Source organism: Neomonachus schauinslandi, chromosome 16 (genome assembly GCF_002201575.2).
Source record: "Neomonachus schauinslandi chromosome 16, ASM220157v2, whole genome shotgun sequence".
NCBI classification, from domain to species: Eukaryota; Metazoa; Chordata; class Mammalia; order Carnivora; family Phocidae; genus Neomonachus; species Neomonachus schauinslandi.
In genome coordinates, this window is record NC_058418.1 from 7,132,480 (window position 1) to 7,148,556 (window position 16,077).

At 48.4% G+C, this 16,077-nt stretch overlaps 1 protein-coding gene across 3 annotated transcripts in view; it reads right to left on the reverse strand.

Moving 5' to 3' along the window:
* Nucleotides 1-334: 334 nt before the first annotated feature.
* The window catches only part of TRPM4 (transient receptor potential cation channel subfamily M member 4), a 36,223-nt gene continuing 20,480 nt past the window's right edge, over nucleotides 335-16,077 (reverse strand). Inside the window, exons 15-25 of one of the 3 annotated variants that reach the window (XM_021681362.2) lie at nucleotides 15,043-15,155; nucleotides 14,597-14,674; nucleotides 10,541-10,972; nucleotides 6,978-7,110; nucleotides 6,607-6,781; nucleotides 6,095-6,272; nucleotides 1,873-2,066; nucleotides 1,472-1,604; nucleotides 1,160-1,232; nucleotides 956-1,061; nucleotides 335-709 (exon numbers count right to left, since the gene is read on the reverse strand). In XM_021681362.2, the coding sequence (XP_021537037.1) occupies nucleotides 705-709; nucleotides 956-1,061; nucleotides 1,160-1,232; nucleotides 1,472-1,604; nucleotides 1,873-2,066; nucleotides 6,095-6,272; nucleotides 6,607-6,781; nucleotides 6,978-7,110; nucleotides 10,541-10,972; nucleotides 14,597-14,674; nucleotides 15,043-15,155 (1,620 nt within the window). In that variant the 3' untranslated portion in view covers nucleotides 335-704. Of the gene's footprint in view, nucleotides 710-955; nucleotides 1,062-1,159; nucleotides 1,233-1,471; nucleotides 1,605-1,872; nucleotides 2,067-6,094; nucleotides 6,273-6,606; nucleotides 6,782-6,977; nucleotides 7,111-10,540; nucleotides 10,973-14,596; nucleotides 14,675-15,042; nucleotides 15,156-16,077 lie in introns of those variants that run through there. The other 2 variants (XM_021681364.1, XM_021681363.1) reach the window with 2 other exon arrangements.

Sequence of the window (16,077 nt, forward strand, 5' to 3'; positions counted from 1 at the left end):
CTTGCCAAAGCAGATGTACATAGCTCCCACCCACCCCCACTCCAGGAAATAATTTGCTTATTATCACTGAGTTCTTTTTCCACTGGAAAGTAGAAACTACGCAGGTGCAGACGGTTGGGATTTCTGTCCCACTGAAGTGAGAACCACCAAAATAGTGCAGACAAAAGGTGCTGGGCCTCAGTCAGACAGGCAGAGTGGGCCTGGGAGTGGGGAATAGACCTGGAGATTATCTAAAATACGGCAACAGACTGACCAATGACCTCAAACCCAGCCCCAGCCCCCATCTCAAAAGGATCTAGATGCTCACCATTTCCCCAAGAATCAAGCATCGGACTCCACTCCTCTCAAATGGCTTTATTTCCCCAGTGTGGGGAGCTGCAAATGGGATCTGTGATCCCTGTATCCCAAAGACCCTGCAGCCCTCTCCCGCCCAGCGGGCTGTGGCAGGGCCTTCAGAAGAGCAATGCCTGGGCTCCAGAGGCTGATCTTCCCGGAGCGGGACTGGTTCTAGGAGGAGCTGGGCCTGCGGTGGTTCGCATGGATGACACTCCCTGAGGTGGTCCTGACAGCAGCCCAGGTGGTCCTCCATGAGCATGGGGCCCGCGTGGAAAACAAGGCCAGGAGGTGCAAGGGTCAAGGCCCAGTAGGACTTTGGGAGCAAAAACTCCCTATGGGGGCTACTCCTTGAAGTCTGCCAGCAGGGCTCAGTCTGGGGTGAAGAGAGGAGAGAGAACACGTGGTGGGGATGGAGAGGAAGACAGAAAAAAATGGAAGACTGGCAAAAAGGAGGAGAAAGGACAAAAAGCCCAAAGGAGACGGAGAGTGTGCCCCAGGGACAATGGAAGGGCGGCGAACGGGAGAAAAACACTCAGAGATAGAGGAACAAAAGCCCCAGAACGTAGGGTGGTGATGACAGAGGCCAGGGACAGACAAAGGTGGACCCCACAACACTGACCTTTAGGCCCAGACAGGGTTGGAGGCGGTGGCCCCCCTGGGGGCAGCAACGCAGAGCGGCTCAGGGAGTCGGCCACCCAGCCCAGGACACGGCTACAGTGCTGGACCTGGGGAGCAGGAGGGACAGAAGGGCAGGAGACCAGAACCTCACACCACCCCCCCCCGCCCCAGCCACACTCCCCCAGCCTGGTCCGGGAGTCCTCACTTCCTGCTCCAGCCCTTTCAGATGCTGCTCATACTCGCGGATCTGTCTCAACTGCTTCAACGCTGCGTCCACCCTGCAACCCACGGCAACGAGGGCATCAGGCCCATTCCCCGCCCCCGCTAGCCCCGCCCACCTCGGAAGCCCCGCCCCCAGAGGCCCGCCTTCCACCCCAACACTCCGGGGCCCCGCCCCACTCAGGCTCCACCTGGAGCCCCGCGCCTCCCTAGCCCCAGCCCGGGGCTCCTCTCACCCAAGTCCCGGGACCCGCCCCCGAGGCCGGAAGCCCCGCCCCCAGCCAGGACCCGCCCTCACTTTTGCGACATGCGCTTCAGACGCTCGGAGTCACTCTCCCGCTTGTCACGCGCGCGCGCCAGCAGGAAATTCTCCTTCTGCACCGACTCCCATGTCAGCAGCCTCCGCTCTGCTTCCTTAGAGAGGTAGACCCCTGGGGGGCGGTGTTAGGACGGAGTCAAAGGGCCTGCCCCCTCCAGACCCAGCCTCCCCACCCAAGGCCTCCAGCGCGAGCCCTCGCAGACCACGCCCCGTGCAGCTCTAGGCCTCGCCCTAATATTTCACACCGGCCCCCTGACCGCCTAATCCCTGCCCACTAGTGCTCCCGGACATCTTCCCCCAGCCTATAGGAGATAGGGGGAAGGACCTCTCCAGGTCCTGACCCCGGTGCTTTTCCCTTTTGTATCAAACCCCGTTCTCACGAAAATGTTCGAAGACCGGGGAGGGCGGCAAGCGGAACCGGCGCCTGTGTAGTTGCCGGATGAGGAGGCGCACGTGTGAGATGATGATAAGGGGCGGAGCCAGCGCGGGCCGAGAGTGAAATTCCCGGATGAGGCAGTAGCGCTGAGCCTTCCAATAGAGGTCGCTGTTTCCCTGTACTTTGCTGAAGGTGTGGCTGTGGGGACGAGAGAGGTCAAGGGTCACCAGAGGTCAAAGAGGGCAGATCAAGGTTAGATATTAGACAATATATTTGAAGTCCAAGGCAGCAGGCAGATGTCAGAATCAATAAGGTCAGAGGTATTACAGGATGCACTTAGAAGCTGGGTTAGGAGGGCAAAGAGTCAGATGTCAGAGGTCAAGTTGGGGATGCTGTCAGGAATTAAGATAGAGGTTATAGACAGGTTCAAAAGTCAGCTGAACACAAACAGCTAAAATCAGAAATGAAAATGGAGACATTACTACCAACTTTACAGAAATAAAAAGGATTATAAGAGAACACTATCACAATTGTATGCCAACAAATTAGATAACCTAAATGAAATAAGTGGACAAATTCCTAGAAACATAAAAATTACCTAACTGACTCAAGAAGAAAAAGAAAATCTCTCAAAGACCTATAACAAATAAAGAGATTAAATCACTCATAAAAATGTCCCAACAACAACAAAAATCCCAGGCCCACATGTTTTTGCTGGTGAATTCTATGAAACAAACAAACAAAAAACAATCCTTCTCAAATTCTCCAAAAAAATTGAAGAGAACAGTTCCTGACTCATTCTATGAGGCCAGCAGCATTACCAACCCAGATAAAGATATCACAAGGAGGGGCACCTGAGTGGCTCAGTAGTTAAGCGTCTGCTTTCAGCTCAGGTCATGATCCCGGGTGCTGGGATCGAGCCCCGCATCGGGCTCCCTGCCCAGCGGGAAGCCTGCTTCTCCCTCTCCCACTCCCCCTGCTTGTGTTCCCTCTCTCGCTGTGTCTCTCTGTCAAATAAATAAATAAAATCTTAAAAAAAAAAACAAAGATATCACAAGGAAACAAGATTACAGACCAATATTTTTTATGAATACACATGAAAATATCCTCAACAAAATACTAACAAACCTAATTCAGCTGCATATTAAAAGGATTATACACCATGACCAAGTGGGATTTATCCCAGTAATGCAAAGGTGACTCAACATGCAAAAGTCAATTTAATACACCACATTAATACAAGAGAAAAAAAACCACATGATCACCTCAAGTGACAGACACAGAAAAGGCATTTGACAAAGTCCAACACCCTTTCGTGGTAAAAAAAAATTTTTAACTCAGAAAAATAGTATTAAAAGGAACATTCCTCAACATGGATATAGGGTACTTATGAAAAACCTACGGCTAACATACTCAGTGAAGAAAGACTGAAAGCTTTCCGCTAAAATAAGAAACAAGACAAGGATGGCCACTCTCACCACAGCTATTCATCATCGTACTGAAAGTTATAGTCAGAGCAATTAAACAAGAACAAGAAATAAAAGGCATCCAAATTGGAAAGGAAGACAAACTATTTCTATTCACAAATGACATGATCCTATATCAAAAATCTCAGAGAATCACAAGAAACAATCCAAAAAGGAAATTAAGAAAGCAATTCCATTTACAATAGAATCTTAAAAAACAAAGCGCCGAGGAATAAATTTAACCAAGATGAAAGACTTTTACACTAAAAATTACAAAACAATACTGAAAGAAATTTAAAAGAGCACCTAAATAAGTGGAAAGACAACCTGTGTTCATGAGTACAAAGATTTAATACTGTTAACATCAGAATACTACCCAAAGCAATCTACAGATTCAATGCAATTCTTATCAAAATTGTGACAGCTTTGGCACGTCTGGGTGGCTCAGTTGGTTAAGCGGCTGCCTACGGCTCAGGTCATGATCCTGGGGTCCTGGGATCGAGCCCCACATCCGGCTCCCTGCTCAGTGGAGAGCCTGCTTCTCCCTCCCCCTCTGCCTGCCACTCTGCCTACTTGTGCTCTCTCTTTCTCTGTCAAATAAATAAATAAAAGCTTTAAAAAAAAAAACAAAAAAAAAACACCAAAATTGTGACAGCCTTTTTTGCAGAAAAATAAAAGCCAATCCTCAAATTTATATGGAATTGCAAGAGAGCCTGAATAGCTAAAGAAATCTTGAAAAAGAACAAAGTTGGAGGACTCAGACTTCCTAATTCGAAAATTTGCTCCAAAATCAAAATAGTGTGGTACTGGCAAACGATTGCATATCGACCAATGGAAGAGAAATGAGAGTCCAGAAATAAACCCATATATCTATGAGTATTATGGGTTGAATTGTGTCCCCTTTCCACCAAACGAGGTATGTTGAAATCCTAATCTCTAGTACCTCAGAATGTGACTTATTTGGAAGTAGGGTCTTTACAAAAGTAATCAAGTTAAAATGAAGTTGTTAGGGTTGGTCCCAAGTCTAACAAGGCTGGTGTCCTTATGAAAAGGGGAAATTTGGACACAGATATGCACACAGGGAGAATACCATATGAAGATGAAGGTAGAGATTACAATGATACATCTACAAGCCAAAGATTGCCAGCAATCCACCAGAAGGTAGGAGAGAGGCAGGGAACAGATTCTCCTTCACAGCCTTTAGAAGAACCAATCCTATCCAGACCTTGATTTTGGACTTAGGGCATCCAGAGCTGCGATGGAGAAGTTTGTTATTTAAAACCATCCACTTTTTGGTACTTTGTTAGGGAAGCCCCAGGAAACTAATACAATGGCCAACTGATTTTTAACAAGAGTGACAAGTCCATTCAATGTGGGAAAAAATAGTCTCTTAAGCACAGAGACCTGGAACAACTGGATTTCTGCATGCAAGAAGAACAAAGTTGGACCCCTACCTCACACTATATACAAAAATTAAGTCAAAACAGACCAACAACCTGAATATAAGAGCTAAAACCATAAAACATAGGAATGAAACTTTATTAACTTAGACTTGGTGATTGGTCCTTAGATATGACACCAGTGTACAAATAACAGAATTTTAAACTTTTGTGCATCAAAGGGGATTATCAAGAACAGGAAAAGGCAACCAGAAGAATGGGAGAAAATATTTGCAAATCATATACCTGATAGGAGTTTAACATCCAGAATACACAACGAACTGCTATAACTCAACAACAAAAAGACAAACCACCAAATTTAAAAACAGGCAAAAGACCTGAATAAACATTTTCCAAAGAAGATGTACAAATGGCCAATAAGCACATGGAAAGATGCTCAACATCTTTAGTCATTAGGAAATGCAAATCAAAACCACAATCAAATACCAGTTCATACCCACTAACTAGGGTGGCTGTAGTTTTTTGAAAAGGAACATAACAACTCTAGGCAAGGCTGTGGAGAAATCGGAACTCACATACATCGCTAATGAGAACAGAAGATGGTGCCACTCCTGCAGAAAACAGTTTCAAAAAGCTAAACAGAATTACCACAGCATACCCAACATTCTATTTAGAAATATATCCAAAAGAAATAAAAGCAGAGACTCAAACAGGTACATGAACACTAATGTTCATTGCAGCATTATCCACAATAGCCAAGGAATGGAAACAACCAAGTTTCCATGAACAGATGAATGGATAACTGATCAACAGAATATTATTCAGCCATAAAAAAAAAGAGTACTGATCCGTGCTACAACATGGATAAACACTGAAAACATTATGCTAAGTGAAATAAGCCACGCAGAAAATGATAAATATTGTATAAATCCACGTGTACGAAACCTCTAGAATAAGCAAATTCCTAAAGACAGAAAGCAGATTCCAGGTTACCAGGGGCTAGGGAGGTAGTGGGGAATGGGAAGTTATTGCTTGCTCAGTGGGTACACACTTTTTGTGTTTGGAGTGATAAAATTTTTTGGAAATAGTGGTAATGGTTGTAAAACATTATGAATTTAATTAATGCCATTGAATTTGTACACTTAAAATTGGCAAGTTATATGTATTTTGCCACAATAATTTTTTTTTTTTTTAATATTCAGTCTGGGCTCAGGGAGAGGATCAGAGTCCAAAGTCCAGGTCAGGAGCAGAGTCTGAATTCTGGGACTAAAGAGAGAATTGATTTAGGCTGGTGTCAAGAATCATGCTGGGGTCAGGGTCAAGCTGGGTGAGGTCAGATCAGAGAGCAGTCAGGCCTCACCTGAACATGGCGATGAGCAAATTGAGCAGCAGGATGTTGGCCACGAGCAGGAAAATGATGAGAAGGAGAACCACCAGCCAGTTGGCATAAAGCGAGACACAGGAGCCTGCCTGCGCCCCCGGCGGGCGAGCCCAGAAGCCCTGCTCTAACGAGCAGTTGACTTGCTCCATGAGGGCCACTGTAAAGGGAGACACTCAGAGATGGGGCCAGGGAGACAGAGACCAGAGAAAAACAGAAATTCGGAGGGGCGTGGGGGAGAGAGACCCAGAGAGACGGAGACAGAATCCCAGAGAGAGTAAGAGGAGGGGGCAGAGACCCAGAGGCAGGGAACAGAAATACGGAGAGAGAGGCGGGCAGAGTCCCATAGGGATGAAGGAGGGTAGGGGCTACTCAGAGACCTGGAGAGAGAGACGCAGAGACTTAAGGAGAGGGGTATAGAGACCCAGGGACGGGGAGCACTGGGAGGGGGGGGACTCGGAGGGAGGGCGTCAGGCCCTCTCATCCCTCCATACCGTCCATGTCCTCCTGGGGGATCTGCCCAAAGATCTGCAGGTAGGGCCGGTAGAAGACACGGCGCAGGATACTCGGGAGGTCACGATCCCGGGGCCTAAGCAGCCCCTCTGTGGCCACCCCGTAGGCAACCAGCCACACCCCAAGGAAGAAGAGGAAGAAGAACACGTCCTTCATCTGCGAGGTAGGAAGAGAAGACCAAGTCTGGCCCCGCCCCGACCCGACCCCGCCCATCGAAGGGGCCCATGTGTTTTCAGATTTTAATGTTTGGCCCCGCCCCGCCCCCGCCCCCGCCCCGCCTGCTCTGCGCACGCGTGCCCACACCGCCCCGCCCCTTCCTCTGGACCCGCCCATCCGGCCCCGCCTCCCTCACCATCTTGTTCACGATGACGATTTTGGGTCCCAGCTCTTTGTTGACCGTGAAGATGTGCAGCAATCGTAGTGTGAAGACCATGAAGTCGAGGCAGAGGAGAGTGCGGCCCAGGTCATACAGTCCGGGGAGCAATCTGGGATGCGGGGAGACGCGGCGGGGGTCACTCGGGTCACGGGGTGCAAAGGAAAACCCGGGTCTTCCCAACACCAGGCTTCGGGGTGACCCTGGAGGGGCCGCAGCCGGGACCCTCCGATTCACCCGGGTTTACCCAGATTTCACAGCGCCAAGATGAGCCGCGCAGGGCGCTGGCACCCGCTTAAAAATGGCTGCATAAATCGGAGCCCTGGCTAAAATTCGGGAGGCCCCTGTAACAAGTTGGAAAAACTGCCAGAATATTTGTCCAACCTATAAAAGGCAAAATATAGAGAGTTCCAGCAAACGAGTAAGCAGAAGACAAACGACCTAAAGGAGAGTGGATAAAGAGAACACACAATTCACAGAGGAAGGTCAAATGGCCAGTAACATGGGCAATCCCTATGGGGAAAATTTAAAAATTATATCTCTATTTGCATCATCATGTACTTGAACTCTGAATGGATTAAAAACCTAGAGTAGAAGGCAAGGGGCGCCTGCGTGGCTCAGTAGGTTAAGCCATGATCTCAGGGTCCTGAGGTCAAACCCCGCCCCCGCCTCCGCCTCCGCTGAGTGTGGCACCTGCTTAAGCTTCTCTTTCTCCCTCTCCCTCGGCCCCCCCCCACCTCTCTCAAAAATAAAATTAAAAAGTACTTTTTAAAAAAAAACCTAGAGTAAAAGGCAAAACATTAAAATCTGAAAATACAGAAGAATTTCATGAGCTTGATAGGATGAGATGTCACAAAACAAAACAAAAAAAGCCTTCTACACAAGTAATATATATATAAAATCACAATACAGGAAAAGACTGATGAATTTGAATACTCTGAAATATAAAACTTCCATGCATCAAAAGATAACATAAATATGATCAACAGAGAAAGGCAAAACTATCTGCCAAAAATGCATGACCTAAATTTGATCACGAGAGAACTGAGACAAACTCAAATGGAGGCAGATCCTACAAAATAACTGGACTGGACTGTTCAAAAGTGTTAAGATCATAAAAGCCAAAGAAGGATTGAAGAACTGGATTGGCTCCCCGGGGACAGAAAAAGGACATCCATGGGACAGTTGGTAAAATTTAAGATCTCCTGGTTTTGATAATGGAAGATGTTGACATCTGGGGGTCTGGGTGAAAGATGTAGAGGAATTCTTTGTACTGTTTTTGCCATACTTTTTTATAAGTCTCGGGTTGTTTCAGATACAAACTTAAAGAATAAAAGAATGTTTAAGATAATATACAAACGTGAAAAGAAGCTGCAGACAGAAGGTATTTAGAACAAAACCACCAAGATTTAGGGCACCTGGGCTGGCACAGGCAGTGTTCCACTTTTGATCTCAGGGTTGTGAGTTCAAGTATTCACCCATGTTGGGTGTAGACATTACCTAAAAATAAAATCTTGCAAAAACAAAAAACACCAAGGGTTAGGAGAGCACCTACCCGTACGCATATACAAGAGATCAACAAACATAAATGAATATGTATTTTCTAAAACGGCGGCGGCAAGGCTATGAAAAGACATTGACAGAAGGACAAGTGGCCATTTGCTATGAACAGATGCCCAAGCTAACTAGTAGTCAGGGATGCATAAATTTTAAGACAAGAAGTCATTTTTACCCATCAGAATGGAAAAAAGAAAAAAAAATCTAAAGGTTAAATTGAGAGCTACAAAATTTTAAAGACATGACATGCCAAGACCCAAAACATCCATGTTTCCAAGGATGTTTTGACGTGCCCTTTGCGCTCGCTCTCTCGGCATCACAAAGTATGATCTGGAAGCCACAGAAGAAATGAACTAACATGACACAGCCCAGTCTTGGCAACAGAAAATATTTGAGGTGAATTCCTGATGATCTGGTTTTGTTTATGCTAAGAACTAAGCAGAAACAGTTAGGTTTTTATGGACTAAAAAAGTGACAGGACATTCAAGCTTCCCTGGTCAAATGTGAATCTGTAGGGGCCGCCGGCTCTTGGGCGGGGCATGGGATTCTTGATCTCGGAGTTGTGAGTTCAAGCCCCACATTGGGAGTAGAGATGACTTAAAAAATTTTTTTAGGGGCGCCTGGGTGGCTCAGTCGTTAAGCGTCTGACTTTGGCTCAGGTCATGATCTCAGGGTCCTGGGATCGAGCCCCACATCAGGCTCCCTGCTCTGCAGAAAGCCTGCTTCTCCCTCTCCCTCTCCCCCTGCTTGTGTTCCCTCTCTCGCTGTGTCTCTCTCTGTCAAGTAAATAAATAAAATCTTTAAAAAAAAATTTTTTTTAATCTTAAAAAAAAATGTGAATCTATAAAATTTGACCCAGGAAAACTGGACCCGAATGACATAAAAGCCCCAACATAAAATTCACAAACACAGAACCTAGATTTTGGCAAAATTCAGGTCCATTCAATACAACACCAATGATGAGCCAAATATTTGTTGTACGACTTACCCCAAATAATAATTAACGAAGTTGAAATAATTTCAGAAACTGAAACTGAAATGTGTTTAACTGCCCTGCAGATAAAACTGATTGAGGAAATTTGCAGAAATAAAAACCATTCCTTGATAAGAGCTTATCTGTACTGGTAAAAATTCTGGTAAAAAAATAATTACACGGGGGCGCCTGGGTGGCTCAGTTGGTTAAGCGACTGCCTTCAGCTCAGGTCATGATCCTGGAGTCCCTGGATCGAGTCCCGCATCGGGCTCCCTGCTCGGCAGGGAGTCTGCTTCTCCCTCTGACCCTCCCCCCTCTCATGTGCTTGCTCTCTCTCATTCTCTCTCTCTCAAATAAATAAATAAAATCTTTAAAAAAAAAAATAATAATTACACAGATCATTATAATTACTGGCTGTGAGGAAGGAACTGCAAGCTGCCCGGAGGGGCTGGAGCCTGGATGAAGAAAAGGGAAAGGAATGGGGACGCAGGCCTGCAGAGTTGGACGGGTCTCCACCAGGCAGCGCCCCCAGGACCGGGTCCAGGGGCGCTGGGCAGCCCGGGGAAGCAGGCAGGGGCAGGACAGCTCTGAGAGTAAAAAGAGTCTTGTGGGGATGGACTGGAGGGAAGACGGGAGTCCTGGAGGCTGGGGCGAGGGGGCGGCAGAGCGGGGAAGGTGAGCGTGCCCCCCACCCCCCCCAACCCCCCCCCTGGGCCTGGCCCCTGTCTGGGGGAAGACTGAGTTCAGCGGGGCTTCCCGTGCAGCCGCAGGGCCAGGTCTGAGGGAGCAGAGAAAAGCCCGCCCGACCTGCAGATCTAGAAAAACAGTGAGGCCCTTGCCCTAGTCCGGCCGTCCCTAAAGCCAGATACCCAGGTGTGAGCGAACTGCTTGGGGGCCATCTGGATACGGTGCTTTCGATCAAGAAGGGGCTTTCGTGCGTGTTTCCGGGAAAAGCGAGGTTGGCTCCAGCCCAGCAGAGAGGCGCGGAGTGGCAAGCAGCAGGGACACTCACCGGCAGCCGACGCCCAGGAGGAAGCAGGTGAGGGCCACCAGGTCGCACTGGTTCCAGGTGTCGGCGAGGTAGAGGCTCAGCCGGTGGCGCAGCGGGGCCCGCTGGGGGCCAGGCCCGGGGCCCCGGGTGGTCAGGCTGCTCCAGCCGCCGCCCAGGCCCTGCCGGAGCTCCTCGCAGAGCAGGGTGAAGACCCAGAAGTAGAGCAGCAGCTCCAGGGCACCGGGCGCCTCGGGCTGGAAGTCGAGGAGCAGCACCCGGGCAAACACCAGCAGGAAGAGGAGGTAGCTGACCACGTTGCCCATGAAGGCGGTCACCGGCGCCCCCCAGAACTGGGGCCAGCGGCGCAGGCGTGGGGGGCACCCGCCGCAGCAGCCCCTGCGTGGGGGCCGCCCCAGCGCCCGCACGGCCGTCTTCTCGGGGGGCTCTGCCAGCCTGGGGGGGGGGAAGGGGGAAGGGAGGAGGGCTCAGCCTGACCTCTGAGCCCCTCTTCACCGTCATCAAGACCTCTCACCATTCACATCTGACCTCTAACCCTGCTTGACCTGAAACCAAGTCCCCTGTCTACCATCCCCTTGACTTTTGACCCCTGTATCTAACCTCTGACCTCTGAGATCTACCCTCAAGACTGCTGACCTTCCGCCTCTGACCTTCTCCACCCTCTGACCCTGGTCTGACTTCTAACTTCAGGTCCCTCTTCTTTCACCTTCACAACCCCTGACTCTGTCTGACCTTGGACCATCTACCTGACCTCTGACCCCCTCACTTTCATGACCTCAGCTCCCCAGGTTTGACAGCCCCGTGCCTGAATATTAACTTCTGACCCACAAAGTCTGATGTCAGATTGTCCAGCCCAGTGTTCCTCATATCTGACCTCAGAGCAAACAGCCGTATTTGGCTTCTGAATTCTGACCTTGGTCCACTCCTACCTCTGACCCTTCTTGTCCAAGTTCTGACCCTCTGTCCCAATTTCATCCTGACTCTTCATTCTGACCTCAAACCAGAAATGCCAAAATGAATAATACAAATAAACTCAACAAGCTAACAGGAAAAATAAACTGGCTTGGAGAGGCATCTTCTTTTTATAAACCAAGCAGAAAGAAAATAACCCCAAAGCGGAAACAACCCAAATGTGCATCAACTGATCCATGGATAAATCAAATGTTGGTCCATCCATACAACAGAACATTATTTAGCACTAAAAAGGAATGGAGCACTGATGCGAGCTACCACTTGGAGAAACCTTGAAAACAAGACGCTAAGTTAATGAGACCAATCATAGAAGGCCACAAAGCATATGACTCCATTCATACAAAACGTCAGGAATAGGGAAATTCTTTGAGACGGAAAGCCAATTATTGGCCGCCGAGGGCTGGGGGAAGGGAGGAATACAGAGTGACCATTAAGGGGTACAGAGTTTCTTGTTGTGGTGACAAAAATGTTTTAAGATTGATTGTGGTGACAATTGCACAATTCTGTGAATGTACCAAAAACCACTGAATTGTAACACCTTAAATGGGTGAACTGAATGATATGTGGATTTTATCTCAGTAAAGCTGTTCTCAAGAAAACAAAAGGAAAGAATTATAAAAGCTAAAGAAAGTGCAATGCAGAGAGGACAGGAAGTTCCCTAATGTCGAGGGAAAACAGACTTGGTATTTTGCATCTCAGCCTCTGTGGGGCCCTGGGAACAAAAATGTGTGGTCACAATGCTCCCCACCATCCGCCATCTTGAGTCAGGCACAACCAGGCCGCACAGATTCCTGGGCCCGTCCTGAGCCTCCCTGGGGGAGAATCCAGGAATCTGTCCTTTTACAAAGCTCACCATGGAGGTGGCTCTCCACAGCTTCGGGAACAAGAAGATCTGGGTTCAAATCCCAGCTCTACCACCTACAAATCACATGAGCTGAGGCAAGTGACTTAGTGCCTCGGTGATTGCAACTGTGAAATGGGGATGATAATAGACCCTACTGCATTGGGTTGTTGAGAAAATAAACTCTCTTTCTCTATTACCAGCAATTTAGACACCTGATGCCTACACCCACCATTCAACCAAATAAATGAGACATGGATCAATAACAGCAGTAGCAATAATACACTCCATTTTCGGAAGGATTCAGGGCACTGGCTACCCTCTGTAAGTGTTCTGTGGCATCAGCTAATGTCACTGTCACTGTCATCGTCATGGTGCAAAAGTTGGGAACTCCCTGGGCAAGGACATCGTTCCTGATCCTGACACTGGGGACTTCCAGCCAACCGTTTTCAGTGGTCCCAATTTTTTTTCTTAGTTTTCTCTTCTATCTTGACAAATACATTGTATTCATTGTGCATTGTCTCAGAAAAATATGTATGCATATATATATATTTCAATTCGACTGCTCCTTGAGGTATGTAGTGGGTCTTACAGACTTCTGGCTTCTGATCATGTTTCTTTTTTTTTTTTTTAAAGATTTTATTTATTTATTTGAGAGAGAGAGAATGAGAGAGAGCACATGAGAGGGGGAAGGGTTAGAGGGAGAAGCAGACTCCCTGCTGAGCAGGGAGCCCGATGCGGGACTCGATTCTGGGACTCCAGGATCATGACCTGAGCCGAAGGCAGTCGCTTAACCAACTGAGCCACCCAGGCGCCCTCTGATCATGTTTCTAACAGTTACCAGAAACATTTTTCTTCTGGGATGTTGGAGGCCAGGGCCCTCCTTTTTCTCACCTAAGTGCCTAAAGTAGAGATGGAGGGTACAAAGATGAACATAAATGTGGGCCTCTTCCTCTCTTTCTCTATTACCAGCAATTTAGACCCTGATGCCTACACCCACCATTCAACAAAATAAATGAGACATGGATCAATAACAGCAGTAGCAAAAATACACTCCATTAATTGACTACTTCCTGTGTGCCGGACACTCTGATGCATTTTGTACGTTATCTCCAGGAGTCCCCGCCGCGGCTCCCCCCAGGCCCTGGGGCACACTGTATTACTCTGCACCGAGTATTTTGGTTCCCTCTCAGTGGAAGGATTAGGAGCTGAGGAACTACCCTATGCCTCACTTTTGTCAGTGAAATGTGGGCACAAGTGACGTGTGTTTCTTCCACATGGAGGCTGTAAGGGCCAGTTCCTGGTTGGCCATTTCTCTTTTCCCTCTGCTATGAGACCAGCAACATCTCAGCTAGGAGGTGCTCACTCATCCCACAGTGGAAACCATACTGGAGCCAAGACACAGACAAGCCAAAAATGGAGCGGGAGAAGTAAGCCTTCGTTGTTGACAGTCACTGGGAGTGTAGGATGTTTTCTTTTTCGCTCTCTTTTTTTTAAAGATTTATTTACCTATTTTAGAGAGAGAGAGAGAGAGTGCACAAGTGGGAGGGGCAGAGGGAGAGAGAGAATCGCAAGCAGACTGTGCGCTGAGCGAGATCTCACGACCCTGAGATCATGATCTGAGCCGAAACCAAGAGTCAGACGCTCAACCAACTGCACCACCCAGGCGCCCCTAGGTGCTTTCTTATGCAGCATTGCCCAACCTAACCTAACACAGGCACAACCTTCCACATATGTTCATTTTACTGAAAAGAAAACTGAGGCTTGGGGTGAAGTCACTTCTAAGGTCAAAGTCAAGATTTGAACCCAGGTCTGTTCGACTCACAGCCAAGTCCCTCAGTACCTCCACTCGGTGGCATTATCAGAAGTTTGATAGACTATTTGCTTAGGCCTGGGCACCCCAGCATAGAGATTTAAGAGCAAAGGCCCTTGGAGTCAGAAAAAAAAAAAGATGAAAGATCCCTAAATGAACCAAATCCACCCGATTCCATTTGCTACATCGAGATGGAAGTATGTGTAGCATGAAGTAAAGTGGTTTCCTGTGAGGAGCCCCCTGGTGGCAGAACCAAACCTTGACCCAAGCCTCGAGCTTGGCATTTGGGAAACTTCCTTGGTATCTTCAGTGATTTCATGAAGCCATCACCCCCTGAAGCTCCACTCCTCCCCTCTGGCTTTGCTCCCAGCGCCTGGTGCTCCTGAAGCTGCCCAGGGTGTCCCACCTCACATGGTGCTGGGGCTTCACTCACCCAGCAGGGCCTTCCCCATTGACGCCTCGATCCATGTCAAATGCCAGGTCCTTCTGCATGGACTCCTCCTCTGACTTCCTGGCATGGAGGAAAGCACGGAGTGAGGAATGGGAGCAGGGGCGAGTGGAAGAGGAATTCTTCAGAAAGAGACCCAAACTTCTTCACCCACAGGCATGGCAGGGAGACAGTGAAGCATTTTCCAGAGTCACCCCAAAGAGACCTTCCCCCAGCGCCATGGCCAGAGGGCAGAGGAACTTCTCCCCAGAGACACTGCAGAGAGCCCCCACAAAAGCTCACCTCCCAGACATGCCCTCAGCCTGGGGGAGGGGGAAAGAGAGCAAACGGAGGGGAAGCACTGGACAGACCAAGTAGGAAGGCAGCCAGAAGTGAGCAGGAAGGAGAAACTGAGCAACCCCCTCCTACCAACCTAACCCCAGGGGACTGACCTGAAGGTGATGAGGTCGGTATAGATGAGTGGGGGGCAAAAGAAGGCGAGAACCAGGGCCCAGATGGGAGTGGTGCTGTCCATCTCCCCCCACCACTTCTGTGTCAGCAGAGACTGTGGGGTGTGAGGAGGATTAGGAGCCTGAATCTCCCCCACAGACCCTTTCTAAAGACCCCAGGCAAGAGCTGGGCCACAACTGCAGCACGCACAGCAGGTGCTCAATACGGCAACTGTAACTATTGGGGATGAGGGGGAAGGAGGTCAAAGGTGAGGATGACCTGTCCCAGGTTTTAGCTGGTAGAGTTAAACAGCCAACATTGATTAACACAACATGCTAGATACCAGGCTAAGCACTTTACGTTGATTAGCCCACTTAACCCTCACCACACTCCCAGAACAGGTAATAATATTTTCCCCCTTTTCACAGACGGGGCACCGGGAGGTTAAGGAAGAGGCCCAAGCTGGAATCCATGAGTTTAACCACTATTCAAAGCAAAGAGCTCTGGGTAATTACTTGAAATGCCAGCCAAATCATTCTGACAAGTGAGGATGGGACTTCCTGCTGGGGTAAGCAGACTTCCTGTACTGAGGGTGGGACTCTCTGAGCCCGTCAAATGTTTTTATTTTTATTTTTTTAACTAAGCTTTACGCCCAGTGTGGGACTTGAACCCTGAGATCAAGAGTCGCGTGCTGTAACTCACTGAGCCAGACAGTCGTCACGCCCTTGTCAGATTTACATTAAGGATACTGAGAAAAAAATTTTAAATGTCAGGACAGACATGCTGGGAGAGACATGGGGCAAGAAGGGCTTCCCAGGGGCGCCTGGGTGGCTCAGTCGTTAAGCGGATGCCTTCAGCTCAGGTCATGATCCAGGAGTCCTGGGATCGAGCCCCGCATCGGGCTCCCTGCTCCGCGGGAGGCCTGCTTCTCCCTCTCCCCCTCCCCCTGCTTGTGTTCCCTCTCTCACTGTCTCTCTCTCTCTGTTGAAAAATAAATAAAATCTTTAAAAAAAAAAAAAAAAGAAGGGGATATTTGA